A 25798-nucleotide genomic window follows, 5' to 3' on the forward strand; every position below is an offset into this window, starting at 1 on the left:
GCCACTTGTGGGAAGGGCGGGATACAAATCATAAATAAATAAAAGATAAATGCTCTACCACTGAGCCACCGTCCCTCCCCTATTTATTGCAAGGGAAGGACAGAGGCACAAACAACTCAATATAATATGGAACTCCTCTGTCCATTGTATCATTAATTTACTTAACAGAAAACAGTACTTGATATTAAAGGAGAGAATTGTGTCTTAGAGGCATGCAGAACTTTAGGTAATGGTAAAGGTAGTCCCCTGTGCAAGCACCAGTTGTTTCCAACTCTGGGGTGATGTCACATAATGTTTTCACAACAGACTTTTTATGGGGTAGTTTGCCCTTGCCTTCCCATCATCTACACTTCCCCCCCAGCAAGCTGGGTCCTCATTTTACCAACATCGGAAGGATGGAAGGCTGAGTCAACCTTGAGCCGGCTACCTGAACCCAGCTTCCGCTGGGATCAAACTCAGGTCATGAGCAGAGGGCTCTGACTGCAGTACTGCAGCTTTACCACTCTGCACCATGGGGCTCTCAACTTTAGGTCTGGACAAAAATGTAATAACTCAACATGTGGGATCCTTCTGGTGCAGCTATGAGACAGCTGGGGAAGCACCAAAAAAAGCTGCCTCAAAAAAAGAAAAACACCTTCAATTCACACTAGAGCTCATTTTGTCTACAATTTTTACACTAATGCACACTCTTGCAAATAAAGTCTGGCACTGTTATCACTCTGTTTTAGATATATCGCAAAGTGTGTTACATTTCTCAGCTGTTTTGCTTCAGCTTCTTCGCGTCACTGTTAGGGTCACAAGTGATCCCTCTAACTCGGGTGGCCAATGGTAGCTCTCCAGATGCTTTTTTTGCCTGCAACTCCCATCAGGCCCAGCCATTGGCCATGCTGGCTGGGGCTGATGGGAGTTGTAGGCAAAAAAACCTGAAGAGCTACCGTTGGCCACCCCTGCTCTAACTCAGTTTCTAAACCCAAGCAGGCGTCCGCTGTGGCATCTGTTCTCAAGTTGGGCATGCCAGAAGAAACCGGAATCGATAGTGCTCCTGAGCAAGTATGGAGTGCGCTCTCGCCACCTCTGATAAACTACCAACGGTCCCCAATCTTTTTGAGCCTGCCGCCATCTTTGGAATTTTGACACAGCGTGGCGTGCGCAGCCACAAAATGGCTGCCGTGTGAAGTGAAGCCAACTGCAAAAATGGTCGCCGCAGCTTCTCTTCAGACACCCAAGTGAAGGTCCCTGCATTGGGCTGGCAGCTGCTCTCTAAGCAACATTTCAAAAAATCTGCACATCCCATTAAATCTCCAGCAGCCAATCAGAAGCCTTGCTGGGCAAAAGTCCCATCTTGCCCCACCCACTTAAATCACTGGGTGGGCACTGGGAAAGGTGTCAGCAGATGCCATGGCACCCATGGGCACCCTTGCCCATCAGGATGCACAAAGTAGAGTTTTCAGAGAACAGCAAAGCTTTTTTACAACCGATCTGTGTCTCTCCCCTCCCCCAGAAATAACTACAGAATACAAGGCTACAACCAAGTATGTGAGGGAGTCAAGTAATTATTGCTGCTGTTCCATCTAATCAGACCTCTTTTTGTAGCAGGAACTCATTTGCATATTAGGCCACACCCTTCTTATGTAGCCAATCCTTCAAGCGCTTCCAGGGCTTTCATTACAGGGCCTACTGTAAGCTCTTGGGAGGACTGGCTACATCAGGGAGCAGTGGCTTAATATGCAAGGGAGTTCCTGCTACAAAAAAAGCCCTGCGTCTACCCCCCTCCCCCCGTCCATGCGGTAGGCAGAAGTTTGGAAGCCCCTGCTGTAGCTGCTTCATGAAGATCCAATTCGCTGTGGAGATCTCTAGCGGCAAGCCTTTTTAGGTTAAGGCCCAGGCTGGAAAGGTAGCAGAGACAGGGAGAATGGAGGAATCCAAACCTTTATGTTAACAGTTGTTGTGGACAGCCTAGACGGGTGTCAAACATGCGGCCTGAGGGCCGAATTAGGCCCCTGGAGGGCTCCTTATCAGGCCCGTGAACAACTCACTGTCATCTGCTTCCTTCTCTCTTGCTTCCTTCTGTGTCACAGCTTGCTTGTCAGGCTTGCTCAATCGCACAGGAGACACACACCTGAACAGCCTACTCAAGATTGCTACAGCACAGACATGGTCTCCAGATTTTTATGCAATAATTCAGTGCAAGAGGTGTCAGTTATCGGAAACCGTTAAACAAAATATTACAAGAATGCTAATCTTTTAAGTATATTTTATTTTAAGGTTGTTTTTTTTTAAAAAAAATCTTTAATTGTGTTTATCTGTTTCCTTTATAAAGTTTATATCTCCGCTACCTGGCAATACATTTTATGATATGTGTGGCTCGGCCCCACAAAGTCCCATCTGGCCCTCGTAAGAAATGAGTTCGACACCCCTGGCCTAGAAGGTACAAACCTCACATCCTTGTTCACTTTAACAATCTTTATTATAGCAACCTTTTCCCATATGCACAGTGCTCAGTTATACATTCAGACCCCCATATACAATCTGTACATTAACGTATATTTAAAAAGACACACAAGCCTCTGGGAAGGAGCTTACTTTCTTTGCATATGGGCTGTGTGGAAGGCGGGGTGGGGGGTGGGGGCGGAGCCAAGACGCAGTGTTTTCACCTCTCCTATCTCCCCCACCCCACAACTCAATCTGGGTTTAAGGGGCTACACACAGAGTTCAAAGAAAGAGACCATTCTTGTGCAATTGTTGCGGGAGGAGAAATCACATTTTGTAACACTTTTCTTGGTGTTTTTTTTTTTTTAAAGGGACAGAAAGGTTAGGGAAGGAAACCAGTCTGGGAAAGTGTGAAGAGTTCAGGACTGTGCTTTTTAGAAGGGCAGCTTGGCACGATGCCATGTAAACATCCGCATTATTCTGACATCATGGAGACTTGGCCCGCGTGGGCTGCAAGATCTTATGTGCACAGATATTTTAAGCACCTGCGTGCCCCTTGTGTGCAAAGTCCACATTCCGCACTGTTGTTGAGATAGCTGCCAGCAATTCCCCAGAAGAGTTTGAAGGAGGGGAGCTGCCCTACATAAATGAGCCTCACGGCGGGCACATCTTGCCCCAACACTGTCTGCTGGTAATTTAACTGAAACGGAACTTGGCACTCGGCTGACAGGGAAAGTGGGGACTAGGGTTGCCAACTCCAGGCTGGGAAATTCTGAGATATTTGAGTGTGGAGATTGGGGCGAGCAGAGGGGTTTTGGGGGGGATGGGAAGAACTCAGAAGGGATGCGACAACATAGAGTTCATCTAGTCTGGCATAGTGGTTAAGAGCGCAGACAATAATCTGGGAGAACTGCGTTGGATTCCCCACTCCTCCATATGAAGCCAGCTGGGTGACCTTGGGTCAGTCGCAAGTTGTCTCAGAGAAGTTCTCTCAGAGCTCTCTCAGCCCCACTGGGTGTCTGTTGTGGGGAGAGGAAGGGAAGGAGATTGTAAGTGGCTCTGAGACTCCTTCAGGTAGCGAAAAGCAGGGTATAAAACCCAACTCCTCTTCTCTGCAGCTGCTTTGTCCTCCAGGGAAACCGAATTTAGTTGTCTGGAAATCATCTGTAATTCTGGGAGATCTCCGGGCCCCATCTGAAAGTTCTAGCAACATAAACTTGTGTCTAGTTGAGGCTAGTACCTCAAACTGACTGCTCTTATTGTATAAGAACATAACAGAAGCCATGTTGGATCAGGCCAATGGCCCATTCAGTCCAACACTGTGTGTCACACAGTGGCCAGTTGGAAACCGCCATCTGCGACATATATGTTGTTTGTTTTATTTTACCCTATGGTTTTAGCTTGGAGTTTTTGATTGCTTTAACTTTTGTCGCTATCCGCCCTGAGCCCACTTGAGGGAAAGGGCGGAATACAAATTAACAAAAATAAAATTTCAAAAAAACAGAAAGGTTCCTGTGACTATGATAATATACATATGCTATGATAATATACATAAATTTATCACAAACAGAGAAGGTAAGTGTTGCAAAATTCAGTAATGACAATAAACAGATCATAAAAAACTCAGTTCATGGTAAACCAGGAAAGTTCAAGTAGAAGCAATAAACGCAGCAATAATTCTGATCTCATCAATCCCATGAAGATATAATATGTGCCACGACAGGGCAGCATTCCACTTCCTGTTTCAGAGATTTCCTCAGGAACGGGTTTATCAGACAGTTTCACAATGTAAATGAAGACACAATCTTAATACATCAGCTTATGAAGGACAAAACGTCTCCACACTTCTTTTCCTATGGGCCATTGCTCAGATGGCTCAAGTATGTATATTATCATAGTAATTTGGGTCACAGGAACCTTTCGGTTTACGTTGCTAGTACCTCAAAATGACCTCTCTTATAAGAACGTAAGAGAAGCCATGTTGGATCAGGCCATTGGTCCATCTAGTCCAACACTCTGTCACACAGGGGCCAAAAACACCAGGTGCCATCAGGAGGTCCATCAGTGGGGCCAGGACACTAGAAGATCTCCCACTGTGCCCCCCCCCACCCAGCACCAAGAATACTGCCCAAGCATTACTGCCCCAGACAGAGAGTTCCAGCAATACGCTCTCGCTTATAGCCACTGATGGACCTCTGCTCCATAGGTTTATCCAATCCCCTCTTGAAGCTGTCTATGCTTGCAACCGCCGCCACCTCCTGTGGCAGTGTATCTCCCATCCGGAAGTTGGCAATCCTAGCTGGGGTCATAACATGGACAGGGGTTCTTGCCCAATCTCCAGAAGCCCAAAACATAGGGGAGGTGCATCGGAAGAGACAACACATTTCGGGCAAAATGAGATATGGGGGGAGAGATTTATTTTTTACAGGACCGATTTATGCTCTGTGCTATTTGAGGTTTTTACAAGAGGGAAAAACAACACGCATACACAAAACACACATGCTCTCCCCTTCGTGGCTATAAATTCCAAGGTCTTAAAACGCCACACCTCAGCAACTTCTTTGTGACCACAAGAGAGCATTAAAACAAGTATTCAAACCCTTCGAAGAGGAGGGCAGAGATGGCACAGCAGACACAGACCCCAATATTTGGGGGAAACAGATAACAATGTGTAGGAAGCAGGGACACATTCCTGCAGCCCATTGTGTCTCTAGTATAACATGCAACGGTCCACACTTACTCGCTTCACACACACGCGCGCACACACAAAAACCCTGCCAGCAGGGAATCCCACACAACACACAGTGTAGAACACAAGAGGAAAACAAAAAGAGGCACCAGCGAGATCAACAGAAAGAGGACTGCATTTCCCCTTGGGGGAAAGAAAGCAGGCATTAGACCAAGGTGCCCGGGGACGGGTGCTCCGTGGAGTCCAGGGCGTAGGGGCCAACAGAGTCGTCCGCGTAAAGCAGTTCCCCAAAAGGTCTGAGGAGGGCATGCCAGGGTAACAAAGGAGAAAAAGAGAGAGAAAGAGAAAGAAAGAATTAGACAAGAGTCTGGAAGAAAACCCACCGAGAGTTAGATCAAGAGTCCCTAACCTTTGTGAGCCTGCAAGCACCTTTTGAATTCTGACACAAAATGGCTGCCGCAAGAGGTGGAGCCAACTTCAAAATGTCAGCGAGTGAGATTATTCATAACTCTAAATGAATCTTTAACATTTCGGGCAGAAGCTCTGGTTAAGAGGATTCCTTTAAAAAACATAAAGTTTAATAATATATATATCTATTTAACATATACGGAGCTTACTTTCAGTCATCAGCGTTTTAAAAATCTGCACAACCAGTCAGATTTCCAATGAACAATCAGAAAACTTGGCTCAGCTGAAGTCCTCACCTGTCCCCATTCACTTTCTAAAAATATTTGGCAGGGGCTGGGAAAGGTGTTGGTAGGTATCACAACGTTCCCTCTAAGCTGCGGAGTCTTGTGAGCGAAAATTCTACTTCGTGAGCTAGTGATACTAAAGTTGCGAGCTACTGCATAAATTAGCTTGCTCTAGGGCCATTTTTCCTGAGCTAAGGCAAAAACATGCGAGCCGGAGGCTAAAGAACTGTGAGCTAGCTCACACTAACTTAGCTTAAAGGGAACACTGACCACGGTGCCCGTGGTCACCAGTCTGGGGACCCCTGAGTTAGACAATAGATTTGTCCCTTTCTTGGATACTTTCCTTCAGGGCTTTTTTGTAGCAGGAACTCCTTTGCATATTAGGCTGCACCCCCCTGATGTAGCCAATCCTCCAAGAGCTTACAGGGCTATTAGTACAGGGCCTACTGTAAACTCCAGGAGGATTGGCTACATCAGGGGTGTGTGGCATAATATGCAAAGGAGTCCCTGTTACAAAAAAAGCCCCGCTTTCCTTCCTGTGACTCCTTTGGGTAGAAATTCACACCTTGCCCTCCCCTTGGATTACAACCAGTGTTCCATCTAACCTGAGTTAGCGTGAGCTAGCTCACAGATTTTTAGCCTCCAGGTCACACATTTTTGTCTTAGCTCTGGAAAGAGGACCCCAGAGCTCAATAATTTATGAATAGCTCACAACTTTTATGCCAGTAGCCAGGCCTTGAATTCCGCAGGAGCATAGCTCCTGAACCTTTCTGAGGGTTCCCCCTCCTCCTCCCAACCTACCTTGTCCATTGAGTAGCAGGTGCAGCTGCATAACAATCCCTGGATTAGGAGAGCGGGCAGCCAGCCAGCCAGCCCCCAGGGGCTTTGCCACACCCCCAGCAGCCCTCATTAACCCCTGGAGAAGGCCATGCCATACTTTCTCCACTTCTTATATCAGGGGTGACCAACGGTAGCTCTCTCGATGTTTTTTTTGCCTATGACTCCCATCAACCCCAGCCAGCATGGCCAATGGCTGGGGCTGATGGGAGTTGTAGGCAAAAAAAATCAGGAGAGCTATCATTGGCCACCCCTGTCTATGTGATTTTGGGCAGCGGCTGGCATGCTGGCCTTTTGACTGGCCTTTTGACTGGGGGGCGGGCAGCCAAGGAGAGCCCCAGGTGAGCAAGGCCTGCTTCGGCTGGCTGGATCTCTAGCCAGCCCAAGCAGGCCTCACTCGCCTGGGGCTCTCCTTTCTTGTATCGGGTTGTTTTTGGCTGGTTGGGGGCAGCATACGCTAAGGATTTATGCTAATGAGCTCCACCACATTTTCCTACAAAACAACCCCGGCCAGTAGCTCACCACTTTAATGCCAGTAGCTCATAAAAGTAGAATTTTTGTTCACGAGACTTAGAGGAACACTGATTACAACAGTACTTTTTCAGGCCTTAACGCAACAGGCTGAAGAAAGGTGGGACGCCCCCTACCCACCCCCAATGATGCCCTTCTAAGGAAGAGAGAAATCCCAAGAAATCGGAGCAGAAGACGTTTCAAGCTGGCAGCAAGAGACTGCCAAGATAGAAACAACCCCTGAAAAAGTAGTGAAAAGAGGAGCCAAAAGGGTAAGAGTGACCTCAGCGAGCAGGCACGGGGAAAGGTGGAATTATCGGGGCAGGGGATGGAAACAGCCTCCGTACCTGCCATAGAGAGGCTGCCCAGCGTAACTCAGCGAGTGGGGGAGCCCTCCTTGCCCCCCATAGTAGCCCATCTCCGGGTTGGGCGGCACCGGTTCACAGTAACTGCGCAGTTGCTGATGGACGGACTGAGCCGGCCCCCGTCTTTCCGGCGCCCCCCGCTGGCTGATTCCGGCATTGCGCAAGTACCAGTCCCGGAGCCCCTCCAGGGCTAGGGCTTTGTGGAAGTTACGCTGAGGGGGCAACTGGGGTCCGTAGCCGACCTCCCGGGACTGGGGGGGCAGCAGCGGGCCACAGGACTTGGTGCGAGCTGCCGGGCGGGCTCTGCGCTGCGAAGGGCTCTCCGGAAAAGCCACCCACTCCGTCTGGGGAGGTCCGTCCCGGCGAGACAGGTGTTCTCCACCTCCCCAACACCTGCGTTCCAGGTAGTAGTCCAGAAGGAGATCGTTGTAGGGCGGGCGAGGGTTCCGGCCCGAAATGGAGGGGGTCAGGGCTTCTGTGCTTTTGAAAGGGGGGGCTGAGGGCAAGATAGGGTCCTCTGAAGGGGCTCGTTCAATCAAGGCCTCTGAACTATTACTTCGGCGGGTCCGAGCAGCAAAAACGGAGGCCCGGTCAGCGCTAGTGTCGCGGCTTGGGGGGCCGAGCTGGGAATCGTGGCTGCCCGACCACTGGCGGGGGTGAAGCGCCGGGGCCTCAGACCTGAGGGGAGAGAGGAGGAGAAATTAAGACTAATTGTTCCCAAACTGTGCGCCACAAAAGAAAAGAACTTCGAAGGCAGACCTCCTTGGAATACCAGGAGTAGCCAGGAAATTTTGGGTGGAGGGGCCCAGGAGCTAAAAAATTTGGTGGGGGATTGGGGGCTGCGGGGCTTGGCTGCTTCTTCCCTCCAGTGGCCAGCCCGCCAAGCCCCAGCTCTCTCATGCACTCTCTCTGGCTGTTGCTCTCTCGCTCTCCCCTGTTGCTGCTGCTCTCCTGCTTTCTCTCTCGCTGCCATTCTCTCATTGTCCCCCCCCTCTCTCGCTGCCATTCTCTCTGTCCCTCTCTCTCTCTCGCTGCCGTTCTCTCACTGTCCCCCCTCTCTCGCTGCCATTCTCTCTGTCCCTCTCTCTCTCTCGCTGCCGTTCTCTCACTGTCCCCCCCTCTCTCGCTGCCATTCTCTCTGTCCCTCTCTCTCTCTCGCTGCCGTTCTCTCACTGTCCCCCCTCTCTCGCTGCCATTCTCTCTGTCCCTCTCTCTCTCTCGCTGCCGTTCTCTCACTGTCCCCCCTCTCTGGCTGCCATTCTCTCTGTCCCTCTCTCTCTCTCGCTGCCACTCTCTCATTGTCCCCCTCTCTCTCTCGCTGCCATTCTCTCTGTCCCTCTCTCTCTCTCGCTGCCGTTCTCTCACTGTCCCCCCTCTCTCGCTGCCATTCTCTCTGTCCCTCTCTCTCTCTCGCTGCCACTCTCACTGTCCCCCCCTCTCTCGCTGCCATTCTCTCTGTCCCTCTCTCTCTCTCGCTGCCATTCTCTCTGTCCCTCTCTCTCTCTCGCTGCCGTTCTCTCACTGTCCCCCCTCTCTGGCTGCCATTCTCTCTGTCCCTCTCTCTCTCTCGCTGCCGTTCTCTCACTGTCCCCCCCTCTCTCGCTGCCATTCTCTCTGTCCCTCTCTCTCTCTCGCTGCCGTTCTCTCACTGTCCCCCCTCTCTGGCTGCCATTCTCTCTGTCCCTCTCTCTCTCTCGCTGCCGTTCTCTCACTGTCCCCCCCTCTCTCGCTGCCATTCTCTCTGTCCCTCTCTCTCTCTCGCTGCCGTTCTCTCACTGTCCCCCCTCTCTGGCTGCCATTCTCTCTGTCCCTCTCTCTCTCTCGCTGCCGTTCTCTCACTGTCCCCCCCTCTCTCGCTGCCATTCTCTCTGTCCCTCTCTCTCTCTCGCTGCCACTCTCTCATTGTCCCCCTCTCTCTCTCGCTGCCATTCTCTCTGTCCCTCTCTCTCTCTCGCTGCCACTCTCTCATTGTCCCCCTCTCTCTCTCGCTGCCATTCTCTCTGTCCCCCCCTCTCTCGCTGCCATTCTCTCTGTCCCTCTCTCTCTCTCGCTGCCGTTCTCTCACTGTCCCCCCCTCTCTGGCTGCCATTCTCTCTGTCCCTCTCTCTCTCTCGCTGCCGTTCTCTCACTGTCCCCCCCTCTCTCGCTGCCATTCTCTCTGTCCCTCTCTCTCTCTCGCTGCCACTCTCTCATTGTCCCCCTCTCTCTCTCGCTGCCATTCTCTCTGTCCCTCTCTCTCTCTCGCTGCCACTCTCACTGTCCCCCCCTCTCTCGCTGCCATTCTCTCTGTCCCTCTCTCTCTCTCGCTGCCACTCTCTCATTGTCCCCCTCTCTCTCTCGCTGCCATTCTCTCTGTCCCTCTCTCTCTCTCGCTGCCGTTCTCTCACTGTCCCCCCCTCTCTGGCTGCCATTCTCTCTGTCCCTCTCTCTCTCTCGCTGCCATTCTCTCTGTCCCTCTCTCTCTCTCGCTGCCGTTCTCTCACTGTCCCCCCCTCTCTGGCTGCCATTCTCTCTGTCCCTCTCTCTCTCTCGCTGCCGTTCTCTCACTGTCCCCCCCTCTCTGGCTGCCATTCTCTCTGTCCCTCTCTCTCTCTCGCTGCCATTCTCTCTGTCCCTCTCTCTCTCTCGCTGCCGTTCTCTCACTGTCCCCCCCTCTCTGGCTGCCATTCTCTCTGTCCCTCTCTCTCTCTCGCTGCCGTTCTCTCACTGTCCCCCCCTCTCTGGCTGCCATTCTCTCTGTCCCTCTCTCTCTCTCGCTGCCATTCTCTCTGTCCCTCTCTCTCTCTCGCTGCCGTTCTCTCACTGTCCCCCCCTCTCTGGCTGCCATTCTCTCTGTCCCTCTCTCTCTCTCGCTGCCGTTCTCTCACTGTCCCCCCCTCTCTGGCTGCCATTCTCTCTGTCCCTCTCTCTCTCTCGCTGCCATTCTCTCTGTCCCTCTCTCTCTCTCGCTGCCGTTCTCTCACTGTCCCCCCCTCTCTGGCTGCCATTCTCTCTGTCCCTCTCTCTCTCTCGCTGCCGTTCTCTCACTGTCCCCCCCTCTCTGGCTGCCATTCTCTCTGTCCCTCTCTCTCTCTCGCTGCCATTCTCTCTGTCCCTCTCTCTCTCTCGCTGCCACTCTCACTGTCCCCCTCTCTCTCTCGCTGCCACTCTCACTGTCCCCCTCTCTCTCTCGCTGCCACTCTCACTGTCCCCCTCTCTCGCTGCCATTCTCTCTCACTTGCTGTTCTCCCCCTTGCTGTTTCTCTCTCTTGTGCTCTCTCTCACTTTCACGCTCTCTCTCTCCCCCTCGTTGCACCCCTCTCTCTTTCTTGCTGCCGCTCTCCCACTCTCTTTCGCTGCTGCTTTCTCTCTCTCTCTCTCTCACTGCTCTCTCTCCTTCCCTCCCTTTTCTGTGGGTCCTGGAAGCCCTCCAACGGAGGGGCCCTACATAGGCAAAGGGGGGGGTGTTAATAAGAGTGGCCTGCCCACTGCCCCCCGTAGCTGCGGGCCTGCAATGTGGTGCCTATGGGCACCATGAATCCACCAGCACCTTTTCTGGTCCCAACCCAGTGTTTTTCATAAGAGGGTGATGGCAGCTGTGTGGACGTCTGCTCAGGAAAGCTTCCGATTGGCCACTGGAAATCTGATGGGCTGTGCAGATCAAAATAATGTTTTGGCGGCAGCTGTCGCTACAGCCTTGGTTTCATTCCGTTAACACACTGCTCTTTCTGAGGCATCTGCCGAATTCTGACACAAGGCAGGTGGGTGCAACCTCAAAATGGCTGCCACAGGAGGCGGAGCCAACCCTCAAATGTCAGGAAGTGAGAAGATCCATAACTTCAGTAATAACTCTTCAACATTTCAGGCAGAACCTTTGGTTAAGAGAATGCCTTTTAGAACTAACATATTTTAAAATATCGTTTCACCAGGCTTGTGGTTGAGGCGGCAGGTGCCTATTTATGTTGGCCTCCCCTATTCCATCCCTGCAGGGGGTTTTTTGCAGCAGGAACTCCTTTGCATATTAGGTCACACCCCTATAATGTAGCTAATCCTCCAAGAGTTTACAGTAGGGCCTGTAAGAACAGCTCTGTAAGCTCTTGGAGGATTGGCTACACAAGAGGGGTGTGGCCTAACATGCAAAGGAGAGCCCTGACTACCTGCATGGAGATATACTATCAGCGGTATTTGCTGCCCACTCTCCCAGCTCACTGATCCATTTGGGCGTATGTACAGCCTCATCCGGGAGGTTTTTGGACTGAATGGCGTCTTGAGAGTTATGGTGTTAGATTTAAATTTTAATCACTGTATTTTAATTGCTTTTCATTGTTGTTAGTCGGTTGTATCCCGTCCAGAGATGCATGCAGGAGAGGGCGGGATAGAAATGTGACGAAATAAATAAATTACACACACACAGAGGCTTTGGTCACATGCACTAAATAATCCACTTTCAATGCACTTTCCAACTGGATTTTGCTAGTTCACGCAGTAAAAGCCAGTTGTAAAGTGCACTGAAAGTGGATTATTTAGTGCGTGTGGCCACAGCCACAGAACACCTTCAGTCACCCAGTGAAGATGCTCACGCCATGAAGGCAGAACCAATCAGATTTCCAATAGCCAATCAGAAGCCCTGCCGAGCAAAACCATCCTGCCTTGCCCACTTTCTAATACATTTGGCGGGAGCTAGGAAAGGTATCAGCAGGGCGACCCCCTCCCAGCGCCCTAGGTGAATGCCTAGTTTGCCCAGTGGGCGAGTGGTCCCTGAGTATCAGTGGCCACCATAGTGTTCATAGGCCCCAGGTTGAAGTCCCTGGTCTCTTAATTATTTACCTTATAATGACTCTCTACCACCTCCACACAGATTTCAGTTTTTAACCATCCTGTGTGAACTGGATCTGCAAAAGCCTCTCTTTCCTCGTCCACACAGACTGAAATATCTGTGTGCGCCAACTTCCCTACATTGTAAATAACACGACCGTGATTAACTAGGTATGCTCTGTCTCTCTGGTTCCTCCAGAGTAGCTTTTGTATCCAGCTGTAGAGCAGAACAGCAAACCTTCTTTTAGAATCACAGGAACTTAAAAAGAGTCGAAAGGGCCCCCCAGGGTCATCTAGTCCACCCCCCCTGCACAATGCAGGAAACTCACAAGCACCTCCCCCTAAATTCACAGGATCTTCATAGCTGCTGGATGGCCATCTAGCTTTCGGTGGGACACGCAGCAACAGCGCCCTCCTACCTGAACTGGTGGTTCCCACTGCAAGCGTTTCTCGCCAGCACCGGGGTAGCTGGGACGCTCCGGCCCTCGAAGCTGGACACGCTCCTGGGGAGGGTGCGGTTTGGGCTGCGCGAGCAATGGAACAAAGAGAAAAGCATCAGGAGAGCAAGTTCAAGTCTGCAATTAAGGGGAGCCCCCCCCCAGTTGCACGCAGTGTTCCCTCTCAGCTGAGTTAGTGTAAATCAGCTCAGTTTTTTAGACCCCAGCTCACACATTTTTGTCTTGACGCAGGGAAAATGGCCCCAGAGCAAGCTCACACTAACAATAGCTCAAAATTAGGGTTTGTAGAATCTTTCGGGCTCAAGTGCCATGTTCTACTGGAGAAAATTTTTCCTTCCAGATGTTTCGTTCTCAGCTGCGGAGAACATCCTCAGTGGCGTTGCAGCTGGAGCAGGCGTTCTGACCTTCTTGGCTGCTGTGCATTGAGTGGGGCCAGGGCTGCTGGAGAGCTGCTATTTATAGGCTGGAGGAACTAGCAACTCTCCAGCAGCCCTGGCCCCACTCAATGCACAGCAGCCAAGAAGGTCAGAGCGCCTGCTCCGGCTGCAACGCCACTGAAGATGTTCTCTGCAGCTGAGAACGAAACGTCTGGAAGGAAAACTTTCTCCAGTAGAACATGGCACTTGAGCCCGAAAGATTCTACAAACCCTAATGATGTTACCAGCCGTGAAAACCTGAAATCTTTGATTAGTAGCTCAAAACTTTAATGATCATAGCTCACAAAGTAGAATTTTTGCTCACAAGACTTAGAGGGAGTATTTTTGCTCACAAGACTCTACGGCTTAGAGGAAGTATTGGTTGCACATGAAGGCTCAGACCCTGGGTGCACTTGGCTAGATTGAAGTCCAAGTTGCGCATTACATCTAGCCAGGGCTTTGTTCATAGCAGAAACTCCTTTGCATATTAGGCCACCCCCACCCCCATTGTAGTCAATCCCCTTAGTACAGGGCCTGCTGTAAGCTCCAGGATTGGCTACATCTGGGGTGTGTGGCCTAATATGCAAAGGAGTTCCTGCTACAAAAAAAGCCCTGCATCTAGCACGTAATCGCCATGGGAACTTGCGTCCACATGACAGCTCTGAATTCAATTCCACTCAGAAGCACTGTAGGGGGTCCAATCCTGGTTGAGGAAGAGGCATGGGGAAGGGAAGGGAAGGGAAAGAGTCCCATCCTCCCCCACACTACAGTCCCAACCAGGGACAGACCTTTGAGGCGCTTCTACAGAAAGCATGAACTCACGCGAAACTGCCTTCTACTGAATCACAGCTGTGGTCCCTCAAGGTCAGAACTGTCCACTCAGACCAGCAGCGGCTCTCCAGGGTCTCCCGCAGAAGTCTTTCTCATCATCTTCCATCAGATCCTTTAATTGGAGACGCCGGGGATCGAACCTGGGATCTTCTGCATGCCAAGCAGATGATCTCCCACTGAGCCAGGGTCTCAGGTCAGGGTCTTTCCCACCACCTCCTGCCTGGTCCTTTGAACTGGAGATGCCGGGGATTGAGCCTGGGACCTCCTGCATGCCAAGCAGATGATCTCCCACTGAGCCAGGGTCTCAGGTCAGGGTCTTTCCCACCACCTCCTGCCTGGTCCTTTGAAATGGAGATGCCAGGGATTGAACGTGGGACCTTCTGCATGCCAAGCAGAGGCTCTGCCACTGAGCCAGGTTTCAGGTCAAGGTCTTTCCCATCCCCTCCTGCCTGCTCCTTTTAACTGGAGTGCCGGGGATTGAACCTGGGACCTTCTGCATGCCAAGCAGAGGCTCTGCCACTGAGCCAGGGTCTCAGGTCAAGGTCTTTTCCATCCTCTCCTGCCTGGTCCTTTGAACTGGAGATGCCGGGGATTGAACCTGGGACCTTATGCCTGCCAAGTAGAGGCTCTGCCACTGAGCCACATCCCCACCCCATGCAAACAACACCCTTCTACCCTGCTGCCAAAAATAGGGGTTTTTTTAAGACGATCAATGGTTGTTTTAAGCTGCTCTTATATCCTCCACTTGGTGTTAAAAGGGTCGTTTTCTTTTTATATGGATCACTGATGAGGGTATACAACAGTTTTTACTTAGATGCCCCTCAAACAGGACTCTAGAGAGGTCACGTGCACATTTTCTAACTACACATGTCCCTGAATACGGTATATTTCCTCTATAGCCTTGGACTCCTTTGCTCTTTCCAGGTCCTCTCCGTTGACTCTCTGGTGAGCAAGAGAGGAGCTGCAAATTTCCTTCCTCTGCAGCCAAGAGTAGAAGCAAACCCCTCCAAAGAGCCAGTTCAGTGTAGTGGTTAAGTGTGTGGACTCTTATCTGGGAGAACCGGGTTTGATTCCCCACTCCTCCACTTGGCAGCTGCTGGAATGGCCTTGGGCTAGCCATAGCTCTGGCAGAGGTTGTCCTTGAAAGGGCAGCTGCTGTGAGAGCCCTCTTAGCCCCACCCTCCTCACAGGGTTTGATCCCCCACTCCTCCACTTGCAGCTGCTGGAATGGCCTTGGGTTAGCCATAGCACCCGCAGAGCTGTATTTGAAAGGGCAGCTTCTGTCAGAGCTTTCTCAGCCCCACCTACCCCACAGGGTGTCTGTTGTGGGGGAGGAAGATAAAGGAGATTGTAAGCCGCTCTGAGACTCTGATTCAGAAAGAAGGGTGGGGTATAAATCTGCAGTCTTCTTCTCTCAGCCCCACGCACCTCACAGGGTGTCTGTTGTGGGGGAGGAAGATAAAGGAGATTGTAAGCCGCTCTGAGTCTCCGATTCAGAGAGAAAGGTGGGGTATAAATCTGCAGGCTTCTTCTTCTCCCCTCCAGCTCCATGGCTGTTTCCTGCTCACCTGGTTGGGCTGGCGACTGAGTTCCTGCGGTCCTTGGCCTCGCTGTAGAGATCCGTCTGCAGAAGCCGCCACCCTGGCCGTCTGTCGGGGCTGCTAGAGACGGCCCGTAAATGATCACGGGCTTTGGGAGGCGAGGGTCGGTCCGGGAAGGGGCCCTGGAGATTGGGGGCTTTGGAAGGATAGAAGCCGTGAGGGTCATCTGAGGACAGAGCACAACATATAAGAAAGCAGCACTCACGTACACCTACGTAAGCAGAAAATACAAACACGCCCACCGCAAACAACGGGGAGTTGTACCCTTCTCAAAGCCTGCAATTTCTGGAGGCAAATGATACCGCCACATGACTGTTCCTGGATTGTACCACTCCAGACTGCAGAGGGGTGGGGCAGTACTCCATTTTCAGACCTTACTTTCCTCAGCTGGGTTTGTACAGCTCCCAGATCACACAACGATAGGCACAAAACCCTTCAGCATCCGTGGCTGATTGCAGACACTATTCCCTCTGAGGTGCGTGAGCTAGCGCACATATTTTTAGCCTTTAGCTCACACATTTTGGCCTTAGCTCAGGAAGGATGACCCCCAGAGCACACTCATTTATGCAGTTGCTCACTTTAGTGCCAGGAGCTCACAAAGTAGAATTTTTGAAGAAGATATTGGATTTATATCCCGCCCTATACTCTGAATCGTCTCAGAGCAGTAGCAATCTCCCTTATCTTCCTCCCCCCTCCCCATAACAGACACCCTGTGAGATAGGTGGGGCTGAGAGAGCTCTGACAGAAGCTGCCCTTTCAAGGACAGCTCTGTGAGAGTTATGGCTGACCCAAGGCCATTCCAGCAGCTACAAGAAGAGGAGTGGGGAATCAAACCCAGTTCTCCCAGATAAAAGTCCACACACTTAACCACTACACCAACCCGGCTCTCTCACAAGACTCTGAAGCTTAGAGGGAACATTGGGCAGGACACCATTTTCAGATCCTACTATCCTCAGCTGGGTTTGTAGAGCTCCCAGATCACACACCGACGGGCGTAAAACCTTTCGGCATCCGTGGCCAGCTGCAGAGGAGAGTACCTCTGACTACGTATGGAGTGTTTCTGCCTCACTGTCTCCCTCAGCACAGATTCAAAGTCAGGTTCCTGGGCAAGTTTTCCCTTCAGCGATTCTCCTTTTACACAAAGGCCAATTTGGTCCGCTGCTTTGTCCCACCACATGGCCACTTGTGGTTCCCTTTCTCCCATCATTCTTTGCTCTAAAAAACTGAAACTCAATGTTCTGGACTCCAGACTTACCATTTTCGTGACTGGCCGATTCCGAAAGGGAGCTGCTCTCCGAATGAAAAGCTTCATCTATTTTTTTTCCCCATTAGAGGCGCAGAGGAAGGAGAGAGGGGGAGAAAGAAAACACATGAATGAAAAATGAAGAAGGAGACGACGACCATCGATTTATACCCCGTCCATCTCTCTGAATCAGAGTCTCAGAGTGGTTCACAATCTCCTTTACCTTCTTCCTCCACAACAGAGGTAGGTGCGACTGAGAGGGTTCTTACAGCAGCTGCCCTTTCAAGGACAACTCCTGCAAGAGCTACGGCTGACCCAAGGCCCTTCCAGCAGCTGCAAATGGAGGAGTGGGGAATCAAACCTAGTTCTCTCCGATAGGAGTCTGCCCGCTTAACCGCTACACCAAGCTGGGTGATGAGATACATAAAATACCAGGAAGAGAGGGCGGGCAGCCTTCCAAATTCCCTATAAGCGAGACTTGAGTTTCCAGGAAATGCGGGTCCCTCAAGAGTGTCGGGCTTTGCCTAGGTTTGCCTCCCCCGCACAGCCCCGTTGGGGGATGGAGGTAGGGTTCCCAGATCCAGGTTGGGAAGCTCCTGGAGATTTGGGGATGGCTCCTGGGGAGGACAGGTACCTCAGCAGGGTACAGTGCCACACCCGGCTTTTTTTGTAGCAGGAACTGCTTTGCCTATTAGGCCACACACCCCTGATATATCCAATCCTCCTGGAGCTTGCAGTAGGCCCTGTACGAAGAGCCCTGTAAACTCTTGGAAGATTGGCTACATCAGGGGTGTGTGGCCTAATAGGCAAAGCAGTCCCTGCTACAGAAAAAGCCCTCATGCCACAGAATCCACCCTCCAAAGCATCCACGCTTTTCAGGGAATCTGATCTCTGTCATCTGGAGAGGAGTTGTAATTCCTAGTCTTGCCAGTCTACGTATACATAAATCAAAGTTGGAAAGAATAATCCATGTTGGGGGGGGGGGGCGGGGGGATGGCAGGATACGGAAGAAGAAAATAGAAGGTGAGAGGAGAGCAGGACTGAACTCTGTACCAATGGTCCTCAACCTTTTAGAGCCTGTGGGCACCTTTGGAATTCTGACACAGCATGGTGGGCACAGCCACAAAATGGCTGCCATAACACAGCTGCCGCAGGAGGCGAAGGCAGCACTAAAATGGCGGCTGCAGCTAACCCTCAGTCACACAGTGAGGAGCTTTGTGCTGGGGCAGCAATTGCTGCCACAGTAACGTTTCAAAAAATCTGTACAGCCATTTAAATCGTCAATGGCCAATCCAAAGCCATGCTGGGCAAATGCCCCGCCCACTTTCTAAAAACCAGGGGTGGAATTCTAGTAGCAGGAGCTCCTTTGCATATTAAGCCACACCCCACTGATGTAGCCAATCCTCCAAGAGTTTACAAGGTTCTTACAGGGCCTACTGTAAGCTCCAGGAGGATTTGCTACATCAGGGGTGTGTGGCCTAATATTCAGAGGAGCTCCTGCTAGAAATCTGCCCCTGCTAAAAACGCTTGGTAGCACCTGGAAAGGTCTCAGCAGGGACCATGGCGCCCATGGGCACTGTGTTGGGGTCCCCTGGAATATTCTCTGCCTCTTTTGTGGACCCGGTGAGTAAAATCAGACAAAGGGCCATGCCGGGGTTTTGTAGCAGGAACTCCTTTGCATATTAGGCCACACACCCCTGATGTAGCCAATCCTCCAAGAGCTTAAAGGACTCTACTTACAGGGCTTACTGTAAGCTCTTGGAGGGTTGACTACATCAAGGGGGTGTGGCCTAACATGCAAAGGGGTTCCTGCTATAAAAAAAAAAGCCCTGGGCCATGCTAAATACAATGGGTCCTCCCTGCACTTAAGTCCCTCACATTCAGGTTGGCCTAAAGTGCCCTTCACAGCTGTGTTCAGAGCAAACAGGATGCCAGTTCCCCTCAGAGAGAAGGACCGCAGCACCCCATCCTGACTCACCGTGGTTGCTTCTCTGAGGGGCTCCTTTGCTCAGCCGCACCCGGCACTCGACCACCTGGATCTCGAGCTCCCGAAGGCGCTGGGCGGCGTCCGCCTGGACCTGCCTCCGACGACGACGCTGCTCAGCCGTCAGCTCTGGGGCGACTGCCAGGCGTCGGGCCGCTTCCACCACTTGCTGCTGCAGGGCCAGTTCGCGGGCCAGCTCTTCCAGAGATGGCGCTTCCTGAAAGGGAGGAGGGACGGTCAGCCCCACCACATGACTCCTCCAGGCTTCTTCCTCCCTCCTCTCTGGGCTGGCCACTCACCTCATTCTTCAGGGCAGCGGGGATCCGATAGGCGGGTGCCGGCCTCCTCCGCACAGGCTGTGGTCTTTCACCTGGCTCCAGCGGGTACTCCGGGGGCAGCTTCCCTGTCAGTTCCTGTCAAAGGGAGGGCGAGGCGTTACTTCAGCCCAACAGGGTGAGGAATCCAAGTGAAATAATCTGTGATTCAGATTTAAAAGTCTGCACTGAAAAAACTAACAAAGGATGCAATCACACACTCTAAATCAAGCGTGGGGAACCCTTTTTCTGCCCAAGGGCCATATGGATATTTATAACATCATTCGTGGACCATAAAAAATTATCAACTTAAAAAACAGTGCTCCGTCAAGGGAGAATGAGTCAGGCCAGCAAAATTAATGCAAATAATTGTTTTTCTATTTGAAGTCATGTGGGGAGAGCCTCATCTGGCACACACACACACAGAGACAGAATCCCGGCCCGCCGCCCTAGGCAAATGCATAGGTCCAGGGCTTTTTTGTAGAAAAAGCCCAGCAGGAACCCAGTAGCATGTTAGACCACGTCCCCTAATATTAGCATATTAGGTCACACACTCATTAGTATATTAGGCCACACCCTCTGGGATCATCAAGTGCAAACTGAATGGTGACAGTAATTTTCCAGGCCCTGCAGCAATTCTGGCCGGCCAGCCAGGCCCCAGGGAGGCTGCCACACAGCACATCTGGGCCCTGTGATCCCTGCCTGGCCCTGGGGAGGCTGCTGCACAGCACGGCTGGGCCCCACGATCCTCACTGGCCAGCCAGGCCCCAGGGAGGATGCCACATGGCTCGGTTCAGCCCAGCAATCCCTGAGGGCCACACCAAGTGACCTCAAGGGCTGCATACGGCCCCCGGGACAGAGGTTCCCCCACCCCTGCTCTAAATTATGCACTTTCAATCCACACTCAATGCACTTTCCAACTAGATTTTACTGCGTGGACTGGCACAATCCAGTTGGACAGTGCACTGAAAGTGGATCGAAAGTGCATTATTTAGTGTGTGTGATCGCAGCCCACTTATATAAACAGAAGGACACTGAAGAAATTTAAAGCAGAAATGGCAAGCCCCTATTACTCATATTATGCAAATAGTTAAGTATCTGAAGCTATTTGTATATTATATCAGAGATGATGAAGATATTTATTACAGTTATAACTCTTTTTATTATTCAGTATTCCACCAGCATTTAAATATCCTGCAAATATTAGAAATTGTTAAATGATTACGATAATACCTACACTCTTCGAATGGTTTAAACTTATCATTAAAATCTCCCTAATTTATGTAGCCTTCTTATTGTTAATAGGATACTGCAACTAAGGAAGTTCTTGTTTATTCACCTCAAAATACTGTAATAATGTTGCTTTACTATCTGCTTTTACACCTGAGATTATTAAATGATTTAGACAGTACCTAAGTTTTCCAGGGTGGTTCAAATTTAGTACAGGAATTCGTCTTACTGTAAGAGAGGTAACCTTTTTTTATTGGTATCACAACTAAGAAAATTCTTCTAAAGAGAGAATTCTTCTAAAAAGAATTTGCCTCAAAATACTGTAATAATCTTTTACTATCTGCTTCACATGTGAATTATGTATTTTTACTAAAGCAGTTGACTTCACTTGATTTTACTTGTATGTTACTATTCATAATATCTGAAAATTATTGATGATTTTATACTGTCCCCTTCCCTTTTTTTCCCTTCTGTACCCCACCCTTTTTCTTTCTTGGAAAAAAATTAAAAATTTAATCATGAAAAATTCTGCACCAACAATGGCGGAATTTTGCAGCCTACACAGAAATTAGGAACATGGGCCTATCTTTGTGTGCTCACACCCAATTCCTGGTGCTGACAAGCAATGTTCCCTCTAAGCTGTGGAGTCTTGTGAGCAGAAATTCTACTTTGTGAGCTACTAGCATTAAAGTTGTGAGCTCCTGCATAAATTAAGTTTGCTCTGGGACCATTTTTTCATGAGCTAAGACAAAAATGTGTGAGCCAGAGACTAAAAAACTGTGAGCTAGCTCACATTACCTCAGCTTAGAGGGAACACTGATGCAAGTACCATCAAAACCCAGTGTGGATTAGGCCCTGAATAATTTAAGGAGGGCATCCTCTTATAGCTTCATCCCAAAATTCTCAGATTCATATGCAGGGCCTTCTCAATGGCGGACCGGACATCCTGAAAGGTTTTTCCCAAGGTATTTAATTGGTTTGGCTCCTTGTGCTTTGGTAAAGGGAGAACAATTACCTGTTTCCAGATCTCTCTCCATTTAGGCTGTCTACTCATCGCCAGGTTTTATACCTTACTGTAAATACACTTGTAAGAATTTATGGGGCATGTGTTTGCAATGTGAGGCCCACAAAAACCTCTCCAGGTGCTTGTCAAGTATTTTTAGAAAGCAAGTGGGGCTGGATGGGTCCTTTGCCCAGCCAGGCTTCTGATTGGCTGCGGAGATTTTTTTTTTTTTTTTTACAATGTTACTTTGGCAGCAACTGTCACCATAGCAGAAGGATATTCACTGTGTCACTTAGGGTAAGCAGCAACAGCCATTTAATAGCTGGCTCCGCCTACTGTGGCAGCCATTTTACGGTAGCCATTTTGTGGCTGCACTCACCATGAGATGTCAGCATTCCAAAGTCACCCACAAACTCAGAAAGGTTGGGAACCCCCGCTAGAAGGGTGGTTAGGGTGCTTCCTCAAATGGTGGAGACCAGGGTTCAAATCCCCACTCAGGCCATAAAATTCACGGACGAAGAAGAGATTGGATTTATAACCTGCCCTTTACTTGGAGTCTCAGAGCATTTTATAATCTTTCCCTTCCCACAACAGACACCCTGTGAGGTAGATGGGACTGAGAGAAACTGCTCTTGAGCAGAACAGCTCTGAGGGAGTTATGACTGACCCAAGGCCACTCCAGCAGTTGCATGTAGAGAAATAGAAGAGGAAGAAGATGATATTGGATTTATATCCCACCCTCCACTCCGAATCTCAGAGTCACTTACAATCTCCTTTATCTTCCTCCCCCACAACAGACACCCTGTGAGATGGGTGGGGCTGAGAGGGCTCTCACAGCAGCTGCCCTTTCAATAACAAAAGACTGATTATTGGGAAATATCGATGCTTGACAACAACCTCTGTCAAGAGCTGTGGCTGACCCAAGGCCATTCCAGCAGATGCAAATGGAGGAGTCAAACCGAAGTTCTCCCAGGTAAGAGTCCGTGCACTTAACCTTTACACCAAACTGACACAACCCTTGGGGTAGCCATTCTGTTTCCACCCAAACAACCTCACAGGATTGTTGTGAAACGGGGAAACTGGATTCCGCCACCCTCAGCTCCATAGAGGAAGAGAGGAAACAGTGAAAGAATGCAAGGAACTTTCCTAATTATAAGAAGTAATCTTGGGGGTTACGAGGTGGTGTAGCTTAGCAGCTAATAACTGCGTTGCTCATCCAGGAAGTCCCAAGTTCGAAACACGCCTCAGCCAAGAAGCGAGTGGGCGACATTATGCCACCATCTCTTCATCTCATCCCCGTCCGCCCACACTATCTGCAACAGAGGGACAATAACACTGACCTGGCAGCGAGATAATGTTTTGAACTCATGGCTGCCTCGACTAAATACTATTTTGGCTCGGCTCGCCTCAACATCTTTGGGGTCCTTGTCTGGGAAGAGCCCCCTCCCTCAGTTTCCCGCCCACCTGCTTTCAGCTCTTCGCCCTCCCCCAGGCCTCACCGCTTCTTGTAGGCACACCCGACGCAGCTCCTTCAGGCGCAGGCTGAGAACCTGCTGAAGGGCCCGCTGCTTCTCAAGCAGCTCCTGAACCCGCTCCAGCCGGATCCGGGGACAAAGGTCCCGCTGCAGAGCCTCTGTGGGGAGGGGGGAAAAAAAAGCAGATTGGACTGGTGAGGATCAGCATAGGTGAAGCTCAGAAATCTGAATCTTGCCGAACGCAGGTTGCTAGTCAACAGGCAAGGCCTGGAGATCGCCTGAAAGTACAACTGAGCTCCAGGCTGTGTTCCCCTAGAGCAGAGACGGCCAAACTCGCTTAAAGTAAGAGCCACATAGAATAAACGTCAGATGTGGGAAGGAGGGAGGCAAATAGATGAGGGAGGGAGGAAGATGTGGAAAGAAAGCAGCTTTAACTTTAAATGCATTCTCGAAGACGCCAGCTGGCCTGGCTTGGAGAAGTGATATGCCTTCTCCAAGTCAGCCAACAGGGCGGTGGGGGCTTTGGGAGCCACACAATGTGTGAAAGAGCCACAGCTGGCCACTTCTGCCCTAGAGAAAGCAGCAGCTTTGGAAGGTGGACAACACAGCATTATACTAAGAAGAACATAAGAGAAGCCATGTTGGATCAGGCCAATGGCCCATCCAGTCCAACACTCTGTATCACACAGTGGCCAAAAATTTACCATATTTTTATCTAACCCCCTCTTGAAGCTGGCTATGTTGTAGCCACCACCACCTCCTGTGGCAGTGAATTCCACATGTTAATCACCCTTTGGGTGAAGAAGTACCTCCTTTTATCCGTTCCAACCCGACTGCTCAGCAATTTCATACTAGGGTTGCCAACTTCCAGGTGGAGTTAGGAAGGAAGGAAGGAAGGAAGGAAGGAAGGAAGGAAGGAAGGAAGGAAGGAAGGAAGGAAGGAAGGAAGGAAGGAAGGAAGGAGTTACCGGAAGAGCTGTAGCTGGTGGAGTTGATCAGCTGTCCCTTCACCTCCATTGCTGGGAGAGACGGCTCTGCTTCCAGGGGGGGGATCACTTTGCTCCGCGATCCATCAGGCCATCCAACAGAGGGCGTCTTGGCGGGTTACTGCCACAATGAGAGAAGAGAAGGCACCGGTAAGGGTGAGGGAATGCCATTCCAGAGTCAAGAGAAACAGTAGCTCAACATAAGGAGATGCACCACAGAGTGAAGACAGCTGATCCACCAGGGGCGAGTGGGCACATGAGCACGGGCAGACCTGGCGGACCACACTAACACAGGACTCGGCAATGTTCTGCGCAAGTGGCACCAACCGAGCCCCAGGGCAGTACCAAGACCATCCTTGGGGGCTTCGGTTGGCAGCTTGTGATGAAACAGAGATAAAAGAAGCGGCATCTGATGGATCCTATTGGGAGACAGCATGGGGCAGTGGTTAGCGTGCTGGACTACGATCTGGGAGAGCCAGGGGCAAATCCTCGGTCTGCCATAGAAGCTCGTTGGGTGACCCCTGAGCCAGTCACACAATCTCTCAATCTAATTTACCTCACAAGGTTGTCGTGAGGATAAAACGGAGGAGAGGAGAACAATGTCGTAAGCTACTCTGGGTCCTAATTAGGAAGAAAAAGAAGGCTACAAATACCACAGCTGCTTGACCACTTGGCGAGCAGATCCTAGGTGGATTTCCTATCAACCTCTGCGTGGGGGAGCACAGGGCTTCTTTTTGTAGCAGGAACTCCTTTGCATGTTAGGCCACACACCCCCGCCCCGATATAGCCAATCCTCCAAGAGCTTATGGGGCTGTTAGTCCAGGGCCTACTGTAAGCTCCAGGAGGACTGGCTACACCAGGGGTGTGTGGCCCAGGGTTTCTTTTGTAGCAGGGACTCCTTTGCATACCAGGCCACACCCTCCTAATGTAGCCAATCCTCCTGGAGTTTACAGTAGGCCCTGGACTAACAGCCCCGTAAGCTCTTGGAGGACTGGCTATATCAGGGGTGTGTGCCCTAATATGCAGAGGAGCTTCTGCTAGAAAAAGAGCCCAGTCATTTTCCACATCCAGCTGGAATCCATGCAGTCAGGGCTTTTGTTGTAGTAGGAGCTCCTTTGCCTATTAGGCCACACACCCCTAATGTAGCCAATCCTCCAAGAGCTTACAGGGCTGTTAGTCCAGGGCCTACTGTAAGCTCCAGGAGGATTGGCTACATCAGGAAGGTGTGGCCTAATATGCAAAGGAGTCCCTGCTACAAAAGAAACCCTGGGCCACACATCCCTGATGTAGCCAATCCTCCAAGAGCATGCAGGACTCTTCGTACAGGGCCCACTGTAAGCTCTTGGGAGGCCTGGCAACATCAGGGGTGTGTGGCCTAATATGCAAAGGAGTATCTGCTACCAACAAAAAAAAGCCCTCTCAACACCATGGGCCAGCTTGATGTAACAGTTGGTTAGAGTACTGGATTACAATCTGGGACACCCAGGTTCAAATCCCTACTCTACCATGGACACTTGCCAGGTGACTTTGGACCAGTCACACACTTTCAGCCTAGCCTATCTCACAGGGCTGCTGTGAGGAGAAAATGGAGAAGAGGACAACGACGTCAGCTGCTCTGGGGGGGTCCCCGTTGAGTAGAAAGGCAGGGCATAAATGAAATATCAGCAACTTTCCAACACTGAGCGCTAGCTAGCTTGACAGCAATGACCTTTCTCCATGTTAGCGTCTTCTTACCACCCAATCGGTTGTCCTGACCCAGTCAGACCAATCACGTCAGATCTCGGAAGCTAAGCCAGGGTCAGCCTTGGCTAGTATTTGCAAGGGCAACCTCCAAAGAATACCAGGCTCGCGATGCAAAGACAAACCGCCACTGAAAGGCCTCCTGCCTTAACAACAAGTCTAGCTCGCCACCTAGCGGTGCATAACCCTAAAAGAGCTAG

General features: G+C 50.7%; 1 protein-coding gene across 1 annotated transcript; it reads right to left on the reverse strand.

Moving 5' to 3' along the window:
* Positions 1-4834: 4834 nt before the first annotated feature.
* On the reverse strand, positions 4835-23976 carry CCDC120 (coiled-coil domain containing 120). Its single transcript, XM_060253024.1, has 9 exons — positions 23841-23976; positions 22897-23030; positions 19150-19263; positions 18845-19067; positions 16879-16935; positions 15591-15789; positions 12737-12841; positions 7506-8201; positions 4835-5415 (listed from the first exon to the last, which is right to left on the reverse strand). The coding sequence occupies exons 1-9, from the start codon at positions 23887-23889 to the stop codon at positions 5325-5327; spliced, it is 1668 nt and encodes a 555-aa protein (XP_060109007.1). The 5' UTR covers positions 23890-23976; the 3' UTR covers positions 4835-5324.
* Between the last annotated feature and the right edge of the window lie 1822 nt (positions 23977-25798).

The sequence above is a fragment of the Heteronotia binoei genome, chromosome 13 (genome assembly GCF_032191835.1).
Source record: "Heteronotia binoei isolate CCM8104 ecotype False Entrance Well chromosome 13, APGP_CSIRO_Hbin_v1, whole genome shotgun sequence".
NCBI lineage: Eukaryota > Metazoa > Chordata > Lepidosauria > Squamata > Gekkonidae > Heteronotia > Heteronotia binoei.

Excerpts from the sequence above, each read along its gene's own strand:
- CCDC120 (XM_060253024.1), bottom strand. The coding sequence starts at position 23,889 with ATGGAGGTGAAGGGACAGCTGATCAACTCCACCAGCTACAGCTCTTCC. Across the intron at positions 12,842-15,590 it reads TCAGTCGCCAGCCCAACCAG|CCCAAACCGCACCCTCCCCA; the intron begins GTGAGCAGGAAA and ends TTGCTCGCGCAG. Across the intron at positions 8,202-12,736 it reads AGTGGGAACCACCAGTTCAG|GTCTGAGGCCCCGGCGCTTC; the intron begins GTAGGAGGGCGC and ends CTCTCCCCTCAG.